This window comes from Oncorhynchus mykiss, chromosome 17, assembly GCF_013265735.2.
Source record: "Oncorhynchus mykiss isolate Arlee chromosome 17, USDA_OmykA_1.1, whole genome shotgun sequence".
NCBI lineage: Eukaryota > Metazoa > Chordata > Actinopteri > Salmoniformes > Salmonidae > Oncorhynchus > Oncorhynchus mykiss.
Genome location: NC_048581.1, coordinates 3,755,517 through 3,779,274, shown reverse-complemented (window position 1 = coordinate 3,779,274; position 23,758 = coordinate 3,755,517). Strand labels below are relative to the sequence as shown.

Genomic DNA, 23,758 nt, shown 5'->3' with positions numbered 1-23,758 from the left:
TTCTGCTCTGTGCCTTGCCCGGGAGATTTTCAACAAGGCCCGCGCCACATCTCTTCCTCCGCATCGACCCTATGACTCTGCCCTGACCTCTGACCTCCTGCCTGGTACTACACCGCCTCGGGGGCGGCTTCATTCCCTGTCTGGTCCGGAAACCAAGACAACGGGTAGATCGAGGACTCTCTGGGCGCAGGGTTCTTCTTTGTGGAGAAGGACACAAGTCTCCCGTATATCGACTACCAGGGCCTTAACCGCCACCACTCCTCGGCTTTCGAGCCTCTCCAGGGGGCGACTGTATTCTCGAAGTTGGACCTTCGGAACGCCAACCATCTGATTTGGATACGGGAAGGAGACAAATGTACCCTTATGTATTGGAGATAATGAACTGAATGGTGAGGCATGGAATAATTAAACATGTATCTGTTGTCAGGCTGAATGTTTGAAATACGAGGTGATTTGAGTCATGCTTCTTCAGTAGTGGAATAAAGACAACTAGCACTTGAATGTTGTAAAGAAATACTGTGTGTAAATATTGGATGATTGTTTTAAAAAATCGTTCATAAGTTGGTCCAAGTTTTAAAAATTATACCGCATCCATATGTATAGGCTGCAAGTACGCTGGAATTGAGTTGTTTTGATGTCATTGAAACCTGGAAACAGTTTTTCCGACTTTCAACCAAAACCGAACGTAGATTGGACGTCGGACATAGTCTTATTTTCAACGTCTTTTCAACAACATTTTGATAGGCGGGATAGCCCCAATGTCAAAACAATTTTAACTTGTCCAAATCAATAACCAATATGCAGAAATGGTTTGTGATATATTGAAAGCCTAAACATAAAATGTGCCATAAAAAACTATTACTATTATTATTATTAAAATATTACTTAAACAAGCTCCTTGTAAACTGCACAAGCACCAGAAACAATGTTGTTTTGACAAGTGGCAATAAATCACTGATATCGATTAGGGGGGAAATCAGGTTGTACGTGCTGTTGCAAGTAACACAACTAAACAAAAAAACACATGGAAATGGGAGATATCTTTTACCTCACTGGTTAGAGGACAACCTGCAGAAGACAGTCAGCTACATTTTGGAGTGATGCATTTAAATTTAGGGGTCACTAAACAAAGGAACACAACACTTATTTGTCATAACTCATCAATATCACGTTGAAATCAATTGCGCAAGAGGGGGGAGATGAGGTTTACGTCCTGTTAAAACAGCTCAAACACCACATGGAATCTGGGAAATGTGTACATCACTATTTAGAGGTACATTTGTAGAAAACAGCTCGCTACATTTAAAGTGTTGCAGTTTGATTCAAGTAGGTCGCCAACGCGGGAAGTGAAATGCTACACTTTATTTGTGTTTATGTTAATCACATAAATAGTACTCTTTCAATTCAGAGCCTGTACTTTTCCCAATGAGGCTAATATCCATATCATGCTGAAATCAACAGAACAGGGGACAAACATTTAGGGTTCTACATTATGACATCATTAGAATACTCCTACTACAATGTTAAAGCATTCTACATTGTGACATCATTAGAACACTCCTACTACAATGTTAAAGCATTCTACATTGTGACATCATTAGAACACTCCTACTACAATGTTAAAACATTCTACATTGTGACATCATTTCATTGATATCATGAAACAACTCCTTCATGTATGTATTTTCTGATGTTTTATCAGAGATCTTTTACCAGCGTAATTCTTGCCACATTGATCACAGCTATAAGGCTTCTCTCCTGTGTGAGTTCTCTGGTGGGCTATCAGGATGTTTGGCTGAGTAAACCTCTTCCCACATTGATTACAGCCACAAGGTTTCGCTCCTGTGTGTGTTCTCTGGTGTGATATCATGTTGCTTGAGTGAGTAAAACTCCTCCCACATTGATCACAGCTATAAGGCTTCTCTCCTTTGTGTGTTTTCTGGTGTGATTTTAAATATTGGGACGAAACAAAACTCTTTCCACAGTCAGAGCAGTGGTAAGGTTTATCTCCTGTGTGTGTTCTCTTGTGTATAGTCAGCTGACTAGATGAAGTAAAACTCTTGCCGCATTGATCACAGCTATAAGGTTTCTCTCCAGTGTGCATTCTCAAATGTACCATCAGGTTGCTTGAGTGACTAAAACTCTTCCCACATTGATCACAGCTATAAAGCTTCTCACCTGTGTGTGTTTTCTGGTGTGATTTTAAATATTGTGACGAAACGAAACACTTTCCACAGTCAGAGCAGTGGTAAGGTTTCGCTATTGTGTGTGTTCTCTTGTGTGATTTTAAGTATTGGGAAGAAACAAAACTTGTTCCACAGTCAGAGCAGTGGTAAGGTTTCTCTCCTGTGTGTATTCTCTGGTGTATAGTCAGCTGGCTAGACGTAGTAAAACTCTTCCCACACCAATCACAACTATAAGGTTTCTCTCCTGTATGTATTCTCTGATGTCTTTTAAGGTCTGTTGAAGAGGTGAATCTCTTCCCACAGTCAGAGCAGTGGTGAGATTTCTTCCTTGTGGGTTTCCGCTGGTGTTTCTTGAGGTGTTCTGATCTGGAGGGACTCTTCTCTGCCTCGTCAGCTTCATGATGTTGTTGAGGCTCTCCAGAGGATCCATGATAGTCCCGTATCTCTCCTGTGTGAACAACAAAGTCAGACAGATGGTTAAAGGCCCACAACAGCAGAAATCCATTGTTTATTTGAGCTAAAGGTGATGCCCATGATTTTTACGTCTGTAATGAATGTTTAAAAGCTTTCACAAACGGACTATTTTCTTAACAGTCAAGTGAGCAACAACAGTCATATTTAGTCTTATTTTTTCACAGTAGTAAAGTGGATGATTGTAGAAATAAGTTATTACAGTTGTTGAAACCCTAAGCAGACGACTCTTGGTCACCAATATGCAGTATATATATATGTTGTCTAGTTGTAGTATACCTGTTATCTAGTTGCAGTATATCTGTTATCTCGTTGCAGTATATCTGTTATCTCGTTGCAGTATATCTGTGTGGGCAGAAATGGTGAGCGAAGATCTTTGTTTTTTCACAATGTATTCCGAATGTTACCACACGTTATCAGAGCAAGATCAGGAGTGCTACTGAAGGAAACTCACATTAAGCTCTGGTGTCTATTCACTAATTCACCACCGTGGGGGGAAAACTCTGGGGGTATTCTCCCATAGGCCGACAGCTAAAAAATAGCCTCCATTTTACAGGTTGCTTGAATGTCCTGCTTAATATCATGTTTAAGTAAAATGGTCTTTGGTTAGCTTTGCTACCAGCCTGTCAATGAGTGTTAGCATTCAAGCTCACAACTGCCGCATCAAAAAATAGGTATTTTGAACACTTGTTGGCTGCTTTTCCTTCACTCCGCGGTCCAACTCATCCCAAACCATCTCAATTGCTTTGAGGTCGGGTGGTTAGGGAGGCCAGGTCATCTAACGCAGCACTCCATCACTCTCCTTCCTGATCAAATAGCCATTACACAGCCCGGAGGTTTTGTCCTTTTGAAAAACAAATGATAGTCCCACTAAGCGCAAGCCAGATGGGATGGTGCATTGCTGTGGTAGCCATGCTGTTAAGTGTGCCTTGAATTCTAAATAAATCACCAGCAGTGTCAACAGCAAAGCACCCTCACTCCATCACACCTCCTCCTCCATGCTTCACAGTGGGAACTACACATGCGGAGATCATCCATTCACCTACTCTGCATCTCACAAAGACACAGCAGTTGGAACCAAAAATCTGAAATTTGAACTCATCAGACCAAAGGACAGATTTCCATCCGTCTAATGTCCATTGCTTGTGTTTCTTGGCCCAAGTCTCTTCTTCTTGTTATTGGTGTCCTTTAGTAGTGGTTTCTTTGCAGCAATTCGACCATGAAGGCCTGATTTCACACAGTGTCTTCTTAACAGTTGATGTTGAGATGTGTATGTTACTTGAACTCTGAAAAATGTATTTGGGCTGCAATCGGAGGTGCAGTTATTCGCCCATTTCTGAGGCTGGTAACTTTAATGAACTTATCCTCTGCAGCAACAGAGGTAACTCTGGGTCTTCCTTTCCTGTGGCGGTCCTCATGAGAGCCAGTTTCATCATAGCGCTTGATGGTTTTTGCGGCACACGAAGAAACCTTCAAAGTTTTGACATTTTCCAGATTGACTGACCTTCATGTCTTAAATTAATGACGGACTGTCATTTCTCTTTGCTTATTTGAGCTGTTCCTGCCATAATATGGACTTGGTCTTTTACAAAATAGGGCTATACCACCCCTACCTTTTCACAACACAAGTGATTGGCTCAAACACATTAAGGAGGAAAGAAATTCCACAAATGAACTTAACAAGGAACACCTGTTAAAACTTCTTTGAGATAGGGGGCAGTATTTATCACGTCTGGATGAAAAGTGTACCCAGAGTAAACTGCCTGCTACTCAGGCCCAGAAGGTAGGATATGGTAGATTTGGAAAGAAAACACTCTGAATTTCTAAAACTGTTTGAATGATGTCTGTGAGTATAACAGAACTCATATGGCAGGAGAAAACCTGAGAAAACCAGGAAGTGGGAAATCTGAGGTTTGTAGTTTTTCAAGTGATTGCCTATCCAATATACAGTGTAAATGGGGTCATATTGCACTTCCTACACCTTCTACTAGATGTCAACAGTCTTTAGAACGTTGTTTCAGGCCTCTACTGCAAAGGGGGAGCGAATAAGAGCTGTTTCAACCAGGTGTCTGGCAGAAAGCCTTGAGCTAAGTCTCGCAAGCTCAGTTCCTTTTAATTTCTAAAGACAAAGGAATTGTCCGGTTGAAACATTATTGAAGATTTATGATAAAAACATCATAAAGATTGATTATATACATTGTTTGACATGTTTCTATGAACGGTAATGGAACTTTTTAGAATTTTCGTCTGGACTTAGTGCCCGCGGCTAGTGCATTTGGAATAGTGAACTAAACGCGAGAACAAAAAGGAGGTATTTGGACATAAGTATGGACTTTATTGAACAAAACAAACATTTATTGTGGAACTGGGATTCCTGGGAGTGCATTCCGATGAAGATCATCAAAGGTAAGTCAATATTTATAATGCTATTTCTAAATTTTGTTGACTCCACAACATGGCGGGTATCTGTATGGCTTGTTTTGGAGGCTGAGCGATAGAAAATCGCATGGTGTGCTTTTGCCGTAAAGCTTTTTTAAAAATCTGACACAGTGGTGGCATTAAGGAGAAGTTTATCTTTAATTCTATGTATAACACTTGTCTCTTTCATCAGCGTTTATGATGAGAATTTCTGTAAATTGATGTGGCTCTCTGCAAAATCACCGGACGATTTGGAGGCAAAACATTACTGAACATAACGCGCCAATGTAAACTGAGATGTTTGGATATAAATATATACTTTATTGAACAAAACATACATGTATTGTGTAACATGAAGTCCTATGAGTGCCATCTGATGAAGATCAAAGGTTAGCGTCCTCAGACAATCACAATGTATGCTTTCGCGGTAAAGCCTTTTTGAAATCGGACACTGTGGTTGGATTAACAAGAAGTTTATCTCTAAAATGGTGTAAAACACTTGTATGTTTGAGGAATTTTAATTATGGGATTTCTGTTGTTTTGAATTTGGCGCCCTGCAATTTCACTGGCTGTTATCGAGGTGCATATCCCAGAGAAGTTAATTGAAATGCATTCCAGGTGACTACCTCATGAAGCTGGTAGAGAGAATGCCAAGAGTGTGCAAAGCTGTCATCAAGGCAAAGGGTGGCTATTTGAAGAATCTGAAATATAAAATACATTTTGGTTTGTTTAACACTTTTTTGGTTACTACATGATTCCATATGTGTTATTTTATAGTTTTGATGACTTCACTGTTATTCTACAATGTAGAAAATAGTACAAATAAAGAAAAAGCCTTGAATGAGTAGGTGCGTCCAAACTATTGACTGGTCCTGATTTATACTGCCAGGCATTTTCAACAGTTAGGCTTATTATAGTCCTAATTAAGTTGCGGTTTGCTCTCTCCTCAATTGTCTTAGACAATTAAGCTAAAACCAATGTATCCCTAAGGTGTTCGATGGGGTTAAGGTCAGGGCTCTGTGCAGGCAAGTCAAGTTCTTCCACATCGATCTCGTCAAACCATATCTGTTTGGACTTCGCTTTAGGCACAGGGGCATTGTCGTGCTGCAACAGGAAAGAGCCAAACTGTTCCCCAAACTGTTGGAAGCACAGAATATTCTAGAATGTCATTGTATGATGTAGTGTTAAAATTTCCCTTCGTTGGAACTAAGGTGCCCGAACCATGAAAAAACAGCCCCAGATCATTATTCCTCTTCCACCAAACTTTACAGTTGCACTGTGCATTCAGACAGGTAGTGTTGTCCGGGCATCTGCCAGATGGGATTCATCACTCCAGAGTGGGATTCATCACTCCAGAGGACTCGCGTTTCCACTGCTCCAGAGTCCAATGGCGGCGAGCTTTACACCAAGCCGACGTATGGCATTGCGCATGGTGATCTTAGGCTTGTGTGTGTGTGACTGCTCGACCATGAAAACCCATCTCATGAAGCTCCCGACAAAGTTATTGTGCTGATGTTGCTTCCACAGGCAGTTTGGAATGCGCTTGAGCACTCGGAGGTCCCGTTCTGGGAGCTTGTGTGGCCTACCACTTCGCGGCTGAGCCGTTGTTGCTCCTAGAGGTTTCCACTTCACAATAATAGCACTTACAGTTGACCTGAGGCAGCTCTAACAGGGCAGAAATTTTACAAATTGACTTGTTGGAAAGGTTGCATCCCATGATGGTGCTACATTTAAAGGAAGAGCTCTTCAGTAAGGCCATTCTACTACCAGTGTTTGTCTATGGAAAGGTTGCATCCCATGATGGTGCTACATTTAAAGTAAGAGCTCTTCAGTAAGGCCATTCTACTACCAGTGTTTGTCTATGGAAATTGCATGGCTGTGTTCTCAATTTTATACACCAGTCAGCAACGGATGTGGCTGAAATAGCTGAACCCACTAATTTGAAGGTGTGTCCACAAAATGTTGAATATATAGAGTATTTGCGACTCCTCTACAAAAATAAATCACGGTCAACAAAACAGCCCATCGACAGAACAATCGACCAGTAGACTACGGTCAACCCTAAAACAATTGGCTGAATATTATACAATGACTTATCAACAGTTCTAACAATTTGACCTCCACAGGAAATCTACACTGGTAGCTATAGAGAGACCCATATAATATATCACCATTGATTCCTGAAGAATAGAGCTTATAAACGACTCATGTTTCAACTGTCTCACCCCATCAGAAACCAATATATACGCCTGTATGACACCAATGTTTGTAAACAAACACTGTATAGCTTCAAAAGTAGGTTAAAACTCTCATTATGACCTCATGAATGAATTCTAGAATATACTATATATTCTAGAAACCTGGTTAAACGATCATTATGACCTCACGGATTAATTCTAGAATATACTATATATTCTAGAAACCTGGTTAAACGATCATTATGACCTCACGGATTAATTCTAGAATATACTATATGTAACAGTATAACTTTAGCCCGTCCCCTCGCCCATACCCGGGCGCGAACCAGGGACCCTCTGCACACATCAACAACAGTCACCCACGAAGCATCGTTACCCATCGCTCCACAAAAGCAGCGGCCCTTGCCGAGCAAGGGGAACCACTACTTCAAGGTCTCAGAGCAAGTGACGTCACCGATTTAACCTATTTAGCGCGCACCGCTAACTAGCTAGCCGTTTCACATCCGTTACATATATATCCTAGAAACCTGGTTAAACTATCATTATGACCTCATGGATGAATTCTAGACTATACTATATATCCTAGGAACCTGGGTCCAGTGACTCATGGCTGGCATTTTGTTGCTGTTTATATCCTAGGTTGTCCCATTAAAAAAGCTACACAATCAATCAACTAATCTGCAGTTTAAACAATAACAAAGCTATCATTCCACCACTGTTTTGGTAATAAGATGATGGATGGGGCTGGAGAAATGTAACTACTCTCAAATTCATAGACAGACCTATGGATGCAAGGACTGACCATCCATGATATCAACATTATAGTTTTAACCATGTTGAGGATATACAGTGTTGGTTTAGATTGTTTCTAAACATTGGAGTAAAAAAAGCTTATTTAGGGTTCTGATGGGGTAAACAGTTGAACTAAGCTCATGAGGCATGTGTTATATTCTTCAAGAGTCAATGGCTGTAAATAAATAATTTAAAAGTCACAATATGTAGGTAGCGATTGCAGATTTCCACCTTAACACCAAACATCAGTTCAACTGCAGAGTTTGTGCCTCTGTTTTTAAGACAGTACTTACTAGTGTTAATCAGGGAACGGTTTCTCAAAACCATCTTACGGTTAAGTTCACCGTTAGAACCATTGGATGACATAAGATGCGTTTGGGAAACCGGGCCCAGATATCCAGTTTCCTCCTCTTCTTCTTCCTCCTCCATTTTATATGTGACAGTCATCTCCTCCTCTTCCTCTTTCACTCCAAAAACTGCATCCTCCTCCTCTTCTTTTACTGTAACATCCTCCTCCTCTTTCACTCTGAACGCGTCTTCCTCTTCTTTCACTGAAACGTCTTTCTCTTCTTCTTTCACCGTAACAGCCTCACCCTCTACTTGTTTTTGTATTGTAACATCCTCCTCTTCATCCTCCTCTTTGACGAGAGCTTCTTTCTCCGTCCAGGAGACCTCCTCTTCTTTAGCAGGAGGAGAGCAGCTCAGTGAACTCATGGTCGGGGATGTTAGCTAGCTTAGGCTAATGCTAACTTAACCAGCCCGCTAGCTGACCAAGAACAACAACACCGTAAATATGAAATTAAATCGGATAACTAACTAACGCTAGACGACATACAGCGGCTAATATACACGAAAGCGTCTCTATTGGTTCGTCTATTTTGTCTAGCAAGCTACCGAGGTGTCTGACTAACTGTTGTTGCTGTTGAAAGAAGCGTTCCGTCCACTAGATTATACGTCACACCAGCAGCATTGCCTTAAAGTCTCAGACCGCCATCTGCTGACTGGAGGGGGAAACGCAGTTGAGTAAAATGTATATTTTATTTTCAGACAAAATGTTAAAGGGTAGGAAGCATGAGTTTTTACTCACCAATGTAACAACACTGTGTGGTTAAAGACTTAGTAACTTAGTTGTGGTCACGATCTGGTTACCTATTAAGAAAAAACAGTTATGTTTTTGCGTTATTACCTATTTACTAACATATTTCCAGGGTATCTTCTAAACTTCCCACAATGCACTATTTCTCAACGTCATATGGATCTATTCTGTGCTACTGTGTTCATGTCCTAGCAGCCTTTTAAATATGAGGTTGGAAAATATTTAAGAATATATGGGAATATTCTTGCCAAGACGAGGAGAGTTGAAGAAGAAAGTATCATTACAAAGATCAGCTGTCTCGTTCAAAAGTCTGTTGAAAGTCTCTCAGAGGAGGACACATCTGTTCTGTTTGAGCTACAACACAAGTTGGATGATATGTATAAACTGAAAGCAGAGGGAGCCTTTGTCAGATCTAGGAAGAAGTGGCTGGAGGAGGATGAACAAAATTCTTCTTGTTTTTTTCAGGTTAGAAAAAGACCACTCTTAAAAAATTATACAATTCAACAATTAAATATTAATGGTCTCATCACAGACGATCCCAAATTAGTCTCTAACTTTAGTTCCAACTTCTACAGGAATTTATATAGTTCTAAGTACTGTGAGATTTCCACAACTATTTTTTTTTTTTTTTTGACTCTGGGGGATGTGAAATCAATTGGTGGGCTGACAAGGAAACAGTGTGATGACTCTATTATAGTTGAAGAGATCATTTATGCTATTGAACACCTTAGAAATAATACGTCTCCTGGGACTGATGGTACAGTGGGGCAAAAAAGTATTTAGTCAGCCACCAAGTTCTCCCATTTAAAAAGATGAGAGAGGCCTGTAATTTTCATCATAGGTACACTTCAACTATGACAGACAAAATGAGGAATCGTTTAGCTACTAGACTAGAAACACAAATGAACTCAATTTTTTTATCCGTTATTTTACCGGGTAAGTTGACTGAGAAACACGTTCTCATTTGCAGCAACGACCTGGGGAATAGTTACAGGGGAGAGGAGGAGGATGAATGAGCCAATTGGAATGAAACACATTGACTAAATTAAAGAGGTTCCAAGGTTGACATGAATAAATGCACATTCTATTCATCGACTTAGTTATTTTCATTTTAAAATATCCAAATCATATACTGAACATCTAAGGATGCAATATATCAAAGTTCATGATCAAAACAAAATACACATTTTAACATAACACATTTTATTTAATTTCTCAAGTAGGTCTATTAAAAAAAATAACTTTAATGCATGCCATTTCATTTAATGGTCATAAAAACACATTTTAAAATCAAAAACACAAGTCAGAACACAGCCTCTCTATTCTCTCGTGTGATTTCAGGTCCTCTGACTGGGAAAATGTCTTTCCACAATGAGAGCAGTGGTATGTCTTCTCCTCCTGTGTGTTAGTATGTTGGAAAGACTTTTCTCCTGTGTGTGTCCTCTCATGCTTTTTCAGGTTCCATGATCGGGTAAAACTCCTTTCACACTGGGAACATTGGTAAGGCTTTTCTCCTGTGTGTATTCTCTCATGCATTTTCAGGCTCCCTCGATAGATAAAACTCTTTTCACAATGGGAACATTGGTAAGGCTTTTCTCCTGTATGTATTCTCTTGTGCATTTTCAGACTCCGTAAATGAGTAAAATTATTTCCACAGTGGGAACAGTGGTGTCGTCCTGTTGGTTTGGGCATCTCTCGGTCTGGTTCCCCTGAAGGACTCTTCCTGCTGTCAGAGTGAGGGTCTGGTTCCCCTGAAGGACTCTTCCTGCTGTCAGAGTGAGGGTCTGGTCTCTCCCCTACCAGAGACAAACATATAATTTAATTAAACAGAGAACTGAAGGAAACCTCCACATGATAAAACGGTCTAATCCAAAAAGGTTGAATCCAGACTATATCCCACAATAGCCAGAGATCAGTCTTCACAACATTTCATAATACAAAATAAACTTGGTGAGATTTAATGATGTAGAGATGCAAATCTAATCCTGCTCTCATGGAATGTCTTGTTTATAGGCTGAACAGAGCTCTATAATAATAGATAATGTATTGTTTATATGCTGAACAGAGCTCTATAATAATAGATAATGTCTTGTTTATATGCTGAGCAAAGCTCTATAATAATAGATAATGTCATGTTTATAGGCTGAGCAGAGCTCTATGATAATAGATAATGTCATGTTTACAGGCTGAGCAGAGCTCTATAATAATAGATAATGTCATGGTTATCCATGAAGACGAACAAATTCACAGGGGCCATACTTGCGAACAGTCGAGCACCACTAACAATAAGCAAACATTTAAATTTAAACAGGTTCTCCTGCTCAACATTAAAATAGTTGATTGACTTGCATGTGACAGAACGCTAAATTGTAGCTGGTCCCATCAGATAACATGGCACAAGTTAGCATTATGCTAACCTAACCAGGAGGCAGTGATTTATATCATGTTCCAAATTCTTCAGTCTATCAAAGATCTTAGACTTTAGATCCACTAACCAATGGAATTTCTTAAAATTAGGTAAACCCTGGACACGAGAGGGATATTTTAAACCTACAAATTCAACGTTTCCTTTCGTTCAGTTGCTATGTAACAAAATGTTGTGTTTCAATATTGAACTGATGCATCCTTGACTAGACTACTAGCTACTGCTAAAGTTGACTAGACAACTAGCTACTGCTAACGTTGACTAGACTACTAGCTACTGCTAAAGTTGACTAGACAACTAGCTACTGCTAACGTTGACTAGACTACCAGCTACTGCTAATGTTGACTAGACTACTAGCTACCGCTAACGTTGACTAGACTACCGCTAATGTTGACTAGACTACCAGCTACCACTAACGTTGACTAGACTACCAGCTACCGCTAACGTTGACTAGACTACTAGCTACTGCTAACATTGACTAGACTACTAGCTACCGCTAACTAGACTACTAGCTACCGTTGACTAGACTACCAGCTACTAACGTTGACTAGACTACTAGCTACCGCTAACGTTGACTAGACCACCAGCTACCGCTAACGTTGACTAGACCACCAGCTACCACTAACGTTGACTAGACCACCAGCTACTGCTAACGTTGACTAGACCATTAGCTACTGCTAACGTTGACTAGACCACCAGCTACTGCTAACGTTGACTAGACCACCAGCTACTGCTAACGTTGACTAGACTACCAGCTATTAACGTTGACTAGACTACCAGCTACTAACATTGACTAGACTACCAGCTACTAACATTGACTAGACTACCAGCTACTGCTAACGTTGACTAGACTACTAGCTACTGCTAACGTTGACTAGACTACTAGCTACTGCTAACGTTGACTAGACTACCAGCTACCGCTAGCGTTGACTAGACTACTAGCTACCGCTAACGTTGACTAGACTACCAGCTACCGCTAACGTTGACTAGACTACTAGCTACCGCTAACGTTGACTAGACTACCAGCTACTGCTAACGTTGACTAGACTACCAGCTACTGCTAACGTTGACTAGACTACTAGCTACCGCTAACTAGACTACTAGCTACTGCTAACGTTGACTAGACTACCAACTACTGCTAACGTTGACTAGACTACCAGCTACTAACGTTGACTAGACTACTAGCTACTGCTAACGTTGACTAGACTACCAACTACTGCTAACGTTGACTAGACTACCAGCTACTGCTAACGTTGACTAGACTACCAACTACTGCTAACGTTGACTAGACTACCAGCTACTGCTAACGTTGACTAGACTACCAGCTACTGCTAACGTTGACTAGACTACCAGCTACTGCTAACGTTGACTAGACTACCAGCTACTGCTAACGTTGACTAGACTACCAGCTACTGCTAACGTTGACTAGACTACCAGCTACCGCTAACGTTGACTAGACTACTAGCTACCGCTAACGTTGACTAGACTACTAGCTACCACTAACGTTGACTAGACTACTAGCTACCACTAACGTTGACTAGACTACTAGCTACCGCTAACGTTGACTACTAGCTACCGCTAACGTTGACTAGACTACTAGCTACCGCTAACATTGACTAGACTACTAGCTACCGCTAACGTTGACTACTAGCTACCGCTAACGTTGACTAGACTACTAGCTACCGCTAACGTTGACTAGACTACTAGCTACCGCTAACGTTGACTACTAGCTACCGCTAACGTTGACTAGACTACTAGCTACCGCTAACATTGACTAGACTACTAGCTACCGCTAACGTTGACTAGACTACTAGCTACCGCTAACTAGACTACTAGCTACCGCTAACTAGACTACTAGCTACCGCTAACTAGACTACTAGCTACCGCTAACTAGACTACTAGCTACCGCTAACGTTGACTAGACTACTAGCTACCGCTAACGTTGACTAGACTACTAGCTACCGCTGACTAGACTACTAGCTACCGCTAACGTTGACTAGACTACCAGCTACTGCTGACGTTGACTAGACTACCAGCTACTGCTAACTAGACTACCAGCTACCGCTAACTAGACTACCAGCTACCGCTAACTAGACTACCAGCTACTGCTGACGTTGACTAGACTACCAGCTACTGCTAACTAGACTACCAGCTACTGCTAACTAGACTACCAGCTACCGCTAACTAGACTACCAGCTACTGCTAACTAGACTACCAGCTACTGCTAACGTTGACTAGATTAGAATACCAACTTTTTATTAAAACATTTTTTTGGGGGGGCGAGAGTACATACCGGGACAGCAGTAATGATCATAGTCTTTCTGCGAAGCTCCATTCTTTGTTAATAAAAGTCCAGAACGTATTTTGACATTATTAAGCTCGAAAAAGGAGAATCTCCATATTCAACATCTCCTCCATCTCCAGGTTCTGGTTCAAACGTTAGGCACGCTCAGTCCATTATTAGCCTACATAGTGTCGTTTTTACAATTCCTACATTAAAATAAATAAATACATACATGCTCTCGATGGGGCAGCTGTAGAACTTTTTGAGGATCTGGGGACCCATTGGCAAATCTTTTCAGTCTCCTGAGGGGGAAAAGGTTTTGTCGTGCCCTCAGCTGGTGCTGCTCTCGATGAAGGATACAGTATACATTATATACAATTAAGATGAGTAATGCGTAGATACGTAAACATTCTTAGAGTGGCATTATTAAAGTGACTAGTGTTCCATTTATTATAGTGGCCAATGATATCAAGTCTGTAGATAGAAGCTGTTTTTCAATCTCTCTGTCCCAGCTTTGATGCACCTGTACTGACCTCGTCTTCTGGATGGAAGCGGGGTGAACAGGCAGTGGCTCAAGTGGTTAATGTCCTTGATGATCTCTTTTCCTTTCCTGTGACATTGGGTGCTGTAGGTGTCCTGTAGGGCAGGTAGTTTGCCCCCGGTGATGCGTTGTGCAGACCGCACCACCCTCTGGAGAGCATTGCGGTTGTGGGCTGTGCAAGTTGCCGTACCAGGCGGTGAAACGGCCCGACAGGATGCTCTCAAATGTGCACCTGTAAAAGCTTGTGAGGGTTTTGGGTGACAAGCCACATTATTTTCAGCCTCCTGAGTTTGAAGAGGCACTGTTGCACCCTCTTCACCACACTGTCTGTGTGGGTGGACCATTTCAGTTAGTCGGTGATATGAACACAGAGGAACTTAAAACCTTTCACCTTCTCCACTGCTGTCCCGTCGATGTGGATAGGGTTGTAGACAAAAAAAATGCTTTTCTTTCCAAAACAAGGACCTTTCAAATTGACCCCAAACTTTTGAACGGTAGTGTATTGTTCATGTCAAATACTTAGAAATACTTGAGCTGGATATATTCTTCTCAACTTTTGGATAATGGAACCAATGGAACACTTTTGGATAATGGAACCAATGGAAGCTAACAATATTATATATGAGATGAATAAGGAGAAGCATGTGTTGATTGATTAGTGAAATATTTTTATGAGTGACAATTGAAAACAAACTTTACATCTACTACACATTGTATTTAGGCAATTTCTGATTAATTCAGTCAAATAAACAGAAAATATCACAATATTTCAAAATAAGCATCTAGGTCTATACTGCTCCTACAAGTAACAATACACAGATGTATATAATGAACAGACTAGGTCTATACTGCTACTACATGGTGTAACAATACATCATGTAGATGTATATAATGAACAGACTAGGTCTATACTGCTCCTACATGGTGTAACAATACATCATGTAGATGTATATAATGAACGTTCACTAGATATTGAGATTTATATTAAAATATATGTTGCTTTGATAAAATGCTTCTTACTAAATTCATAACATTTCTAGGTTAAAATCAAGAAATGCACATTCTACTAATCTATTTAATAATTGTAATTTTAAAATATCCAAAATCATATTTTTCATATTAACATTTAATGAAAAAAAAAAACATACGTCAGTACACAGCCTCTATTCTGTCATGTGATTTCAGGTCCTCTGTCCAGGAAAGTATGTTAAGATTTCTCTCCAGAGTGTATTCTCTTCTTATGTTTGTTCAGGCTTCCTAACTGGGTAAAACGCATTCCACAATGGGTGCAGTGGTGTGGTTTCTCCCCCGTGTGTGTCCTTTCGTGTGATTTTAGGTCCTGTGATCGTGAAAATCTCTTTCCACACTGGGAACATTGGAACGGCTTTTCTTCTGTGTGTATTATATTATGGTTGTTCAGGTTCCCTAACTGGGTAAAACTCTTTCCACACTGGGAGCAGTGGTAAGGCTTTTCTCCTGAGTGTATTCTCTTATGTTTGTTCAGGCTCCCTAACTGGGTAAAACTTTTCCCACACTGGGAGCAGTGGTGTGGTTTCTCCCCCGTGTGTGTCATCTCATGTGATTTTAGTTCCTGTGACCGTGAAAATCTTTTCCCACACCGGGAACATTGGAAAGGCTTTTCTCCTGTGTGTTTCATCTGATGTTTTTTTAGGTTCCCTAACTGGGTAAAATCCTTTCCACACAGGGCACAATGGTGTGGCTTCTCCCCTGTGTGTGTCCTCTCGTGTGATTTTAGGTGATGCAATCCTGAAAATTTCTTTCCACACTGGGAACATTGGAAAGGTTTTTCTCCTGTGTGTATTCCTTTATGCTTTTTCAGGCTCCCCAACTGAGTAAAACTCTTTCCACACTGGGAGCAGTGGTGTGGCTTCTCCCCTGTGTGTGTCCTCTCATGTGATTTTAGGTGCTGTGATCGTGAAAATCTCTTTCCACACTGGGAACATTGGAAAGGCTTTTCTCCTGTGTGTATTCCTTTATGCTTTTTCAGGTTCCCTAACAGGGTAAAACTCTTTCCACACTGGGAGCAGTGGTGTGGCTTCTCCCCTGTGTGTGTCCTCTCATGCTGTTTCAGCTTCCATAACCACTTAAAACTCAAATTACACTGGGAGCAGTGGTGTCGTCTCACTGGTTTGGGCGTCTCTGGGTCTGGTTCCCCTGAAGGACTCTTCTTTCGTCTCTCAGAGTGAGAGTCTGGTCTCTCTCCTGCCAAAGACAGAGTATTTAGTTAAACAGAGAGACCTGAATGAAATCTCCTGCTCTTCCTATGAGGTTTAATCCATTACCCTGTTGTAAAATATAGTTGCGCAGGAGGAGATGGCTGCGTTTTACAGGCTCTTAACCAATTGTGTATTTGTGTGTGTTCTGCCACATTATTTGTAACTTAGTTTGTACATAATGTTTCTGTCACAGTCTACTGCTGCTCTTTAATTATTTGTTTTTATTCATCTATTTGCTACTTAACACTTATTTTTCTTAAAACTGCCATGTCGGTTAAGGGCTGGTTGTGTTCCTGTTGTATTCGGTACCTGTGACAAATAAAACCTGATTTGATGACCTAGATCCCTCATTATTCAACTTTACATTTGGATCCTGGATGCCGATTGGTTAATAACAGTTCCATTTGAATTATCCCTACACATCCACTGTTCCACAGCCCTGCCAGGAAATTCATCAACTAATCTCCACTGGAAAAAAGCATCTTGTATAATCTAGTGGACAATTGTTGGCTGGCTACTAGAATGGTACATAAGGGGTTAAGTTAAGATGGGGCTAGAATGGTACATAATGGGTTAAGTTAAGATGGGGCTATAATGGTACATAAGGGACTAATATTGGGGTAGAATGGTGCAAAAGGGGTTAAGATGGGGCTAGAATGGTACATAATGGGTTAAGATGGGGCTAGAATGGTAGATAAGGGGTTAAGATGGGGCTAGAATGGTACATAAGGGGTTAAGATGGGGCTAGAATGGTAGATAAGGGGTGAAGATGGGGCTAGAATGGTAGATAAGGGGTTGAGATGGGGCTAGAATGGTAGATAAGGGGTTAAGATGGGGGGTAGAATGGTAGATAAGGGGTTAAGATGGGGCAAGAATGGTGCATACGGGGTTAAGATGGGGCTAGAATGATAGATAAGGGGTGAAGATGGGGCTAGAATGGTAGATAAGGGGTTAAGATGGGGCAAGAATGGTGCATACAGGGTTAAGATGGGGCAAGAATGGTAGATAAGGGGTTAACATGGGGCTAGAATGATAGATAAGGGTTTAAGATGGGGCTAGAATGGTAGATAAGGGGTTGAGATGGGGCTAGAATGTTAGATAAGGGGTTAAGATGGGGCTAGAATGGTAGATAAGGGGTGAAGATGGGGCTAGAATGGTGCATAAGGGGTTAAGATGGGGCTAGAATAGTACATAAGGGGTTAAGATGGGGCTAGAATGGTAGATAAGGGGTGAAGATGGGGCTAGAATGGTAGATAAGGGGTGAAGATGGGGCTAGAATGGTAGATAAGGGGTGAAGATGGGGCTAGAATGGTAGATAAGGGGTGAAGATGGGGCTAGAATGGTAGATAAGGGGTTAAGATGGGGCTAGAATGGTAGATAAGGGGTGAAGATGGGGCTAGAATGGTAGATAAGGGGTGAAGATGGGGCTAGAATGGTAGATAAGGGGTTAAGATGGGGCTAGAATGGTAGATAAGGGGTTAAGATGGGGCTAGAATGGTATGCAACAAGTGTTTTGTTTAATTCTCTTTTCTATGGCAAAATTAAGTTACTGTTGTGTTTTCTGCAACATAATATAATTACCAGTATGCCTATAGGGTTACTCGCACTCAAACCATGACATGGAAAAAGTGTGAGATGCTAAACTTAATTTAATGCTGCAATATAATAATAACCTGTTTATATTTTCCCCATAAACAATGACTTGACTCAGGTCTACATTTGATACTATTACCCTAATTAAGTTTAGAAACTTTTGTTTAGGTTTGGTGTGGATATTATAGGACTGTGGTTTGGTGTGGATATTATAGGACTATGGTTTGGTGAGGATATTATAGGACTATGGTTTGGTGTGGATATTATAGGACTATGGTTTGGTGAGGATATTATAGGGCTATGGTTTGGTGTGGATATTATAGGACTATGGTTTGGTGTGGATATTATAGGACTATGGTTTGGTGTGGATATTATAGGACTATGGTTTGGTGTGGATATTATAGGACTATGGTTTGGTGTGGATATTATAGAGCTATGGTTTGGTGAGGATATTATAGGACTATGGTTTGGTGAGGATATTATAGGACTATGGTTTGGTGTGGATATTATAGGACTATGGTTTGGTGAGGATATTATAGGGCTATGGTTTGGTGTGGATATTATAGGACTATGGTTTGGTGTGGATATTATAGGACTATGGTTTGGTGTGGATATTATAGGACTATGGTTTGGTGTGGATATTATAGGACTATGGTTTGGTGTGGATATTATAGGACTATGGTTTGGTGTGGATATTATAGGACTATGGTTTGGTGTGGATATTATAGGACTATGGTTTGGTGTGGATATTATAGGACTATGGTTTGGTGTGGATATTATAGGACTATGGTTTGGTGAGGATATTATAGGACTATGGTTTGGTGTGGATATTATAGGACTATGGTTTGGTGTAGATATTATAGGACTATGGTTTGGTGTGGATATTATAGGACTATGGTTTGGTGTGGATATTATAGGGCTATGGTTTGGTGTAGATATTATAGGACTATGGTTTGGTGTGGATATTATAGGACTATGGTTTGGTGTGGATATTATAGGGCTATGGTTTGGTGTAGATATTATAGGACTATGGTTTGGTGTGGATATTATAGGGCTATGGTTTGGTGTGGATATTATAGGACTATGGTTTGGTGTGGATATTATAGGACTATGGTTTGGTGAGGATATTATAGGACTATGGTTTGGTGTGGATATTATAGGGCTATGGTTTGGTGTAGATATTATAGGACTATGGTTTGGTGTGGATATTATAGGGCTATGGTTTGGTGTAGATATTATAGGACTATGGTTTGGTGTGGATATTATAGGGCTATGGTTTGGTGTGGATATTATAGGACTATGGTTTGGTGTGGATATTATAGGACTATGGTTTGGTGAGGATATTATAGGACTATGGTTTGGTGTGGATATTATAGGACTATGGTTTGGTGTGGATATTATAGGACTATGGTTTGGTGTGGATATTATAGGACTATGGTTTGGTGAGGATATTATAGGACTATGGTTTGGTGAGGATATTATAGGACTATGGTTTGGTGTGGATATTATAGGACTATGGTTTGGTGAGGATATTATAGGACTATGGTTTGGTGTGGATATTATAGGACTATGGTTTGGTGTGGATATTATAGGACTATGGTCTGGTGTGGATATTATAGGACTATGGTTTGGTGAGGATATTATAGGGCTATGGTTTGGTGTAGATATTATAGGACTATGGTTTGGTGTGGATATTATAGGGCTATGGTTTGGTGTGGATATTATAGGACTATGGTTTGGTGTGGATATTATAGGACTATGGTTTGGTGAGGATATTATAGGACTATGGTTTGGTGTGGATATTATAGGACTATGGTTTGGTGTGGATATTATAGGACTATGGTTTGGTGTGGATATTATAGGACTATGGTTTGGTGTGGATATTATAGGACTATGGTTTGGTGAGGATATTATAGGACTATGGTTTGGTGAGGATATTATAGGACTATGGTTTGGTGTGGATATTATAGGACTATGGTTTGGTGAGGATATTATAGGACTATGGTTTGGTGTGGATATTATAGGACTATGGTTTGGTGTGGATATTATAGGACTATGGTCTGGTGTGGATATTATAGGACTATGGTTTGGTGAGGATATTATAGGACTATGGTTAGGTGAGGATATTATAGGACTATGGTTTGGTGTGGATATTATAGGACTATGGTTTGGTGTGGATATTATAGGACTATGGTTTGGTGAGGATATTATAGGACTATGGTCTGGTGTGGATATTATAGGACTATGGTTTGGTGTGGATATTATAGGGCTATGGTTTGGTGTGGATATTATAGGACTATGGTTTGGTGTGGATATTATAGGACTATGGTTTGGTGTGGATATTATAGGACTATGGTTTGGTGTGGATATTATAGGACTATGGTTTGGTGTGGATTTTATAGGACTTTGCTATGCGTTCCAACTGACTCTGACAGTTGAACTTGAGGTGGGGAAGAATGTTTCAAGCCAAACAGAGTTACTCCTTTAATCTAACAATATAATGTTTGGACTTCATAGCAATCCCAGAAGGCCTGAATCATGGAGTCACTGTTCGTTTTACACTTAGGACATGACTCTGCCGTTGAGCTGTAGAATTTGAATAATATGTACAAATATAGATGTGGAGACACCCCACAGTTGGCCCCGGGGAGAGTAACAGCCATTATAACATAAAAAGAGGGTTAATATGTAAATACATATTAAGCTTCCAGAGTTGATAGTCCATAATGTTCCATTGTCCATAACGGAGTTGAGTTCCAGAGTCCACAGCGTTCCATTGTCTATAACGGAGTTGAGTTCCAGAGTCCACAGCGTTCCATTGTCTATAACGGAGTTGAGTTCCAGAGTCCACAGCGTTCCATTGTCTATAACGGAGTTGAGTTCCAGAGTCCACAGCGTTCCATTGTCTATAACGGAGTTGAGTTCCAGAGTCCACAGCGTTCCATTGTCTATAACGGAGTTGAGTTCCAGAGTCCACAGCGTTCCATTGTCTATAGCGGAGTTGAGTTCCAGAGTCCACAGCGTTCCATTGTCTATAACGGAGTTGAGTTCCAGAGTCCACAGCGTTCCATTGTCTATAACGGAGTTGAGTTCCAGAGTCCACAGCGTTCCATTGTCTATAACGGAGTTGAGTTCCAGAGTCCACAGCGTTCCATTGTCTATAACGGAGTTGAGTTCCAGAGTCCACAGCGTTCCATTGTCTATAACGGAGTTGAGTTCCAGAGTCCACAGCGTTCCATTGTCTATAACGGAGTTGAGTTCCAGAGTCCACAGCGTTCCATTGTCTATAACGGAGTTGAGTTCCAGAGTCCACAGCGTTCCATTGTCTATAACGGAGTTGAGTTCCAGAGTCCACAGCGTTCCATTGTCTATAGCGGAGTTGAGTTCCAGAGTCCACAGCGTTCCATTGTCTATAACGGAGTTGAGTTCCAGAGTCCACAGCGTTCCATTGTCTATAACGGAGTTGAGTTCCAGAGTCCACAGCGTTCCATTGTCTATAACGGAGTTGAGTTCCAGAGTCCACAGCGTTCCATTGTCTATAACGGAGTTGAGTTCCAGAGTCCACAGCGTTCCATTGTCTATAACGGAGTTGAGTTCCAGAGTCCACAGCGTTCCATTGTCTATAACGGAGTTGAGTTCCAGAGTCCACAGCGTTCCATTGTCTATAACGGAGTTGAGTTCCAGAGTCCACAGCGTTCCATTGTCTATAACGGAGTTGAGTTCCAGAGTCCACAGCGTTCCATTGTCTATAACGGAGTTGAGTTCCAGAGTCCACAGCGTTCCATTGTCTATAACGGAGTTGAGTTCCAGAGTCCACAGCGTTCCATTGTCTATAACGGAGTTGAGTTCCAGAGTCCACAGCGTTCCTTATAAGTGGCTATTTTAGGTCGTCAGATTAGTTCAAATGCTAATTTCACAGACACTCACAACTTTGAATGAAAAACATGGAGTGAAATGTATCTAACTGTTCAAAACATGAAAAACATATTTGTAAACACACATTTTGACCACAAAATGTGTACAATTTTTTTAATATCTGCTTATTTTGGGGGAATTTAAAACATTAACTGGTGTTACAAAACGTTAAGAAAAGAAACAGTGTTAGTGTTTGATATAAATGGTCATTTTTCCATAATTTCCAACATGGGAAATGTTGGTGTTTTTAGACTGAGCTAACATATGGAATTGTTTTAAGGTTGTGATGTCATTGATCATTTAGCTATTAGATTTAGAATTGTAGGATCCCTTTAGGCTACTACTATAGCCCATAGAAACGCATTTTAATAACACACTCATAAATGGCAAAAAAAGACAGTCAAAATGTTGATTAATAAGGAATCAGGTTTTGAAGTGTCTGTCCTAGATCTAGCAGATATAAAATATCAGGAAATATTTTTTGTTTTTTTCGGCACCCATTTAACCCCTTATTTCTGTTGGCACAAAACTAACTCCATCGGATTTTAAATAACATGTGGTAATTATTTTTTTTAATTACATTTCATCCAGATCAAAATTAGATAAAAAAAATTATCCTTCCTTGTCTCGTCTTCCCTGTATTTAAGATATTACTCACTGTTGTTAATCAGATCTCCTTTCTCCTCTTCTTCCAATGTGACAGTCACCTCCCCCAATCCAAAAACGGCATCCTCCTCCTCTTCTTTTACTGTAACATCCTCTTCCTCTTTCACTCTGAACGCGTCTCCCTCTTCTGTCAATTTAACGTCTTTCTCTTCTTCTTTCACTGTAACAGCCTCAACCTCTGTTTCTTGTTTTACTGTGACATCATCTTCTTCCTTCTCCTCTTTCACGACAATGTTCAGCCCCAGAGTTTCTTTCTCCGTCCAGCAGACCCCCTCTTCAGAAGGTGGGGAGTCGATTAGTGAGCTCATGGTCGGGATGTTAGCTAGACAGCTAGTTAGTTAGTGACTAGACTAGCACTACTGCTAATTTACCCAGCTAGCCAGCTAGCTAACAACAACGTAAATATTAAATTCAATGGTGTAACTAGCTAATAGATACGACAAGTGTGTTTAAAACACAGTGGCTAATATACAACGAAAGCATTTAAAGATCTGCAATTTTATCGTCTATGTTGGCTAGTAAGATACCGAGGTGCTCGAAAGCTACGGAGGTGAATAACTCGCTGTTGTATGAAGAAGCGTCCCGTCCATTAGATTATACGTCACACCGGCAGCATTGCCCTGAAACAGGCACATCGCCACCTGCTGGGTGGGAGGGTAACACAGTCAAGGGACATTTCCATTTTGGTTAATACTCACTGTAGAAACATCTGTTGGGTTGGTAGAATGTGGAAAGACCCACCTCATTGGTTAATATTCACTGTAGTAGAAACATCTGTTGGGTTGGTAGAATGTGAAACGACTCACCTCATTGGTTAATATTCACTGTAGTAGAAACATCAGGTTTGTATAATGTGGAAAGACCCACCTCATTGGTTAATATTCCCTGTTGTAGAAACATCTGTTGGGTTGGTAGAATGTGGAAAGACCCACCTCA

At 40.7% G+C, this 23,758-nt stretch overlaps 2 protein-coding genes across 4 annotated transcripts; both read right to left on the bottom strand.

Moving 5' to 3' along the window:
* Positions 1-1,346: 1,346 nt before the first annotated feature.
* Positions 1,347-8,617, bottom strand: LOC110487321 (zinc finger protein 239-like). The gene is made up of 2 exons (XM_036948678.1): positions 8,359-8,617; positions 1,347-2,634 (listed from the first exon to the last, which is right to left on the bottom strand). Exons 1-2 carry the CDS (start codon positions 8,510-8,512, stop codon positions 1,673-1,675), a joined length of 1,116 nt encoding a protein of 371 aa, XP_036804573.1. The 5' UTR covers positions 8,513-8,617; the 3' UTR covers positions 1,347-1,672.
* A 1,714-nt stretch (positions 8,618-10,331) lies between these two features.
* LOC110487330 (gastrula zinc finger protein XlCGF57.1-like) lies at positions 10,332-23,464 on the bottom strand. Of its 3 annotated transcripts, XM_036948659.1 has the most exons (3): positions 22,815-23,464; positions 16,533-16,634; positions 10,332-10,957 (listed from the first exon to the last, which is right to left on the bottom strand). In XM_036948659.1, the coding sequence occupies exons 1-3, from the start codon at positions 23,128-23,130 to the stop codon at positions 10,452-10,454; spliced, it is 924 nt and encodes a 307-aa protein (XP_036804554.1). In that variant the 5' UTR covers positions 23,131-23,464; the 3' UTR covers positions 10,332-10,451. The 3 variants fall into 3 exon arrangements, with proteins under 3 accessions (XP_036804554.1, XP_021414931.2, XP_036804553.1); XM_021559256.2 differs by lacking the exon at positions 16,533-16,634 and having other exon boundaries at positions 10,338-10,957; XM_036948658.1 differs by lacking the exon at positions 10,332-10,957 and having other exon boundaries at positions 15,130-16,634.
* Positions 23,465-23,758: the final 294 nt, after the last annotated feature.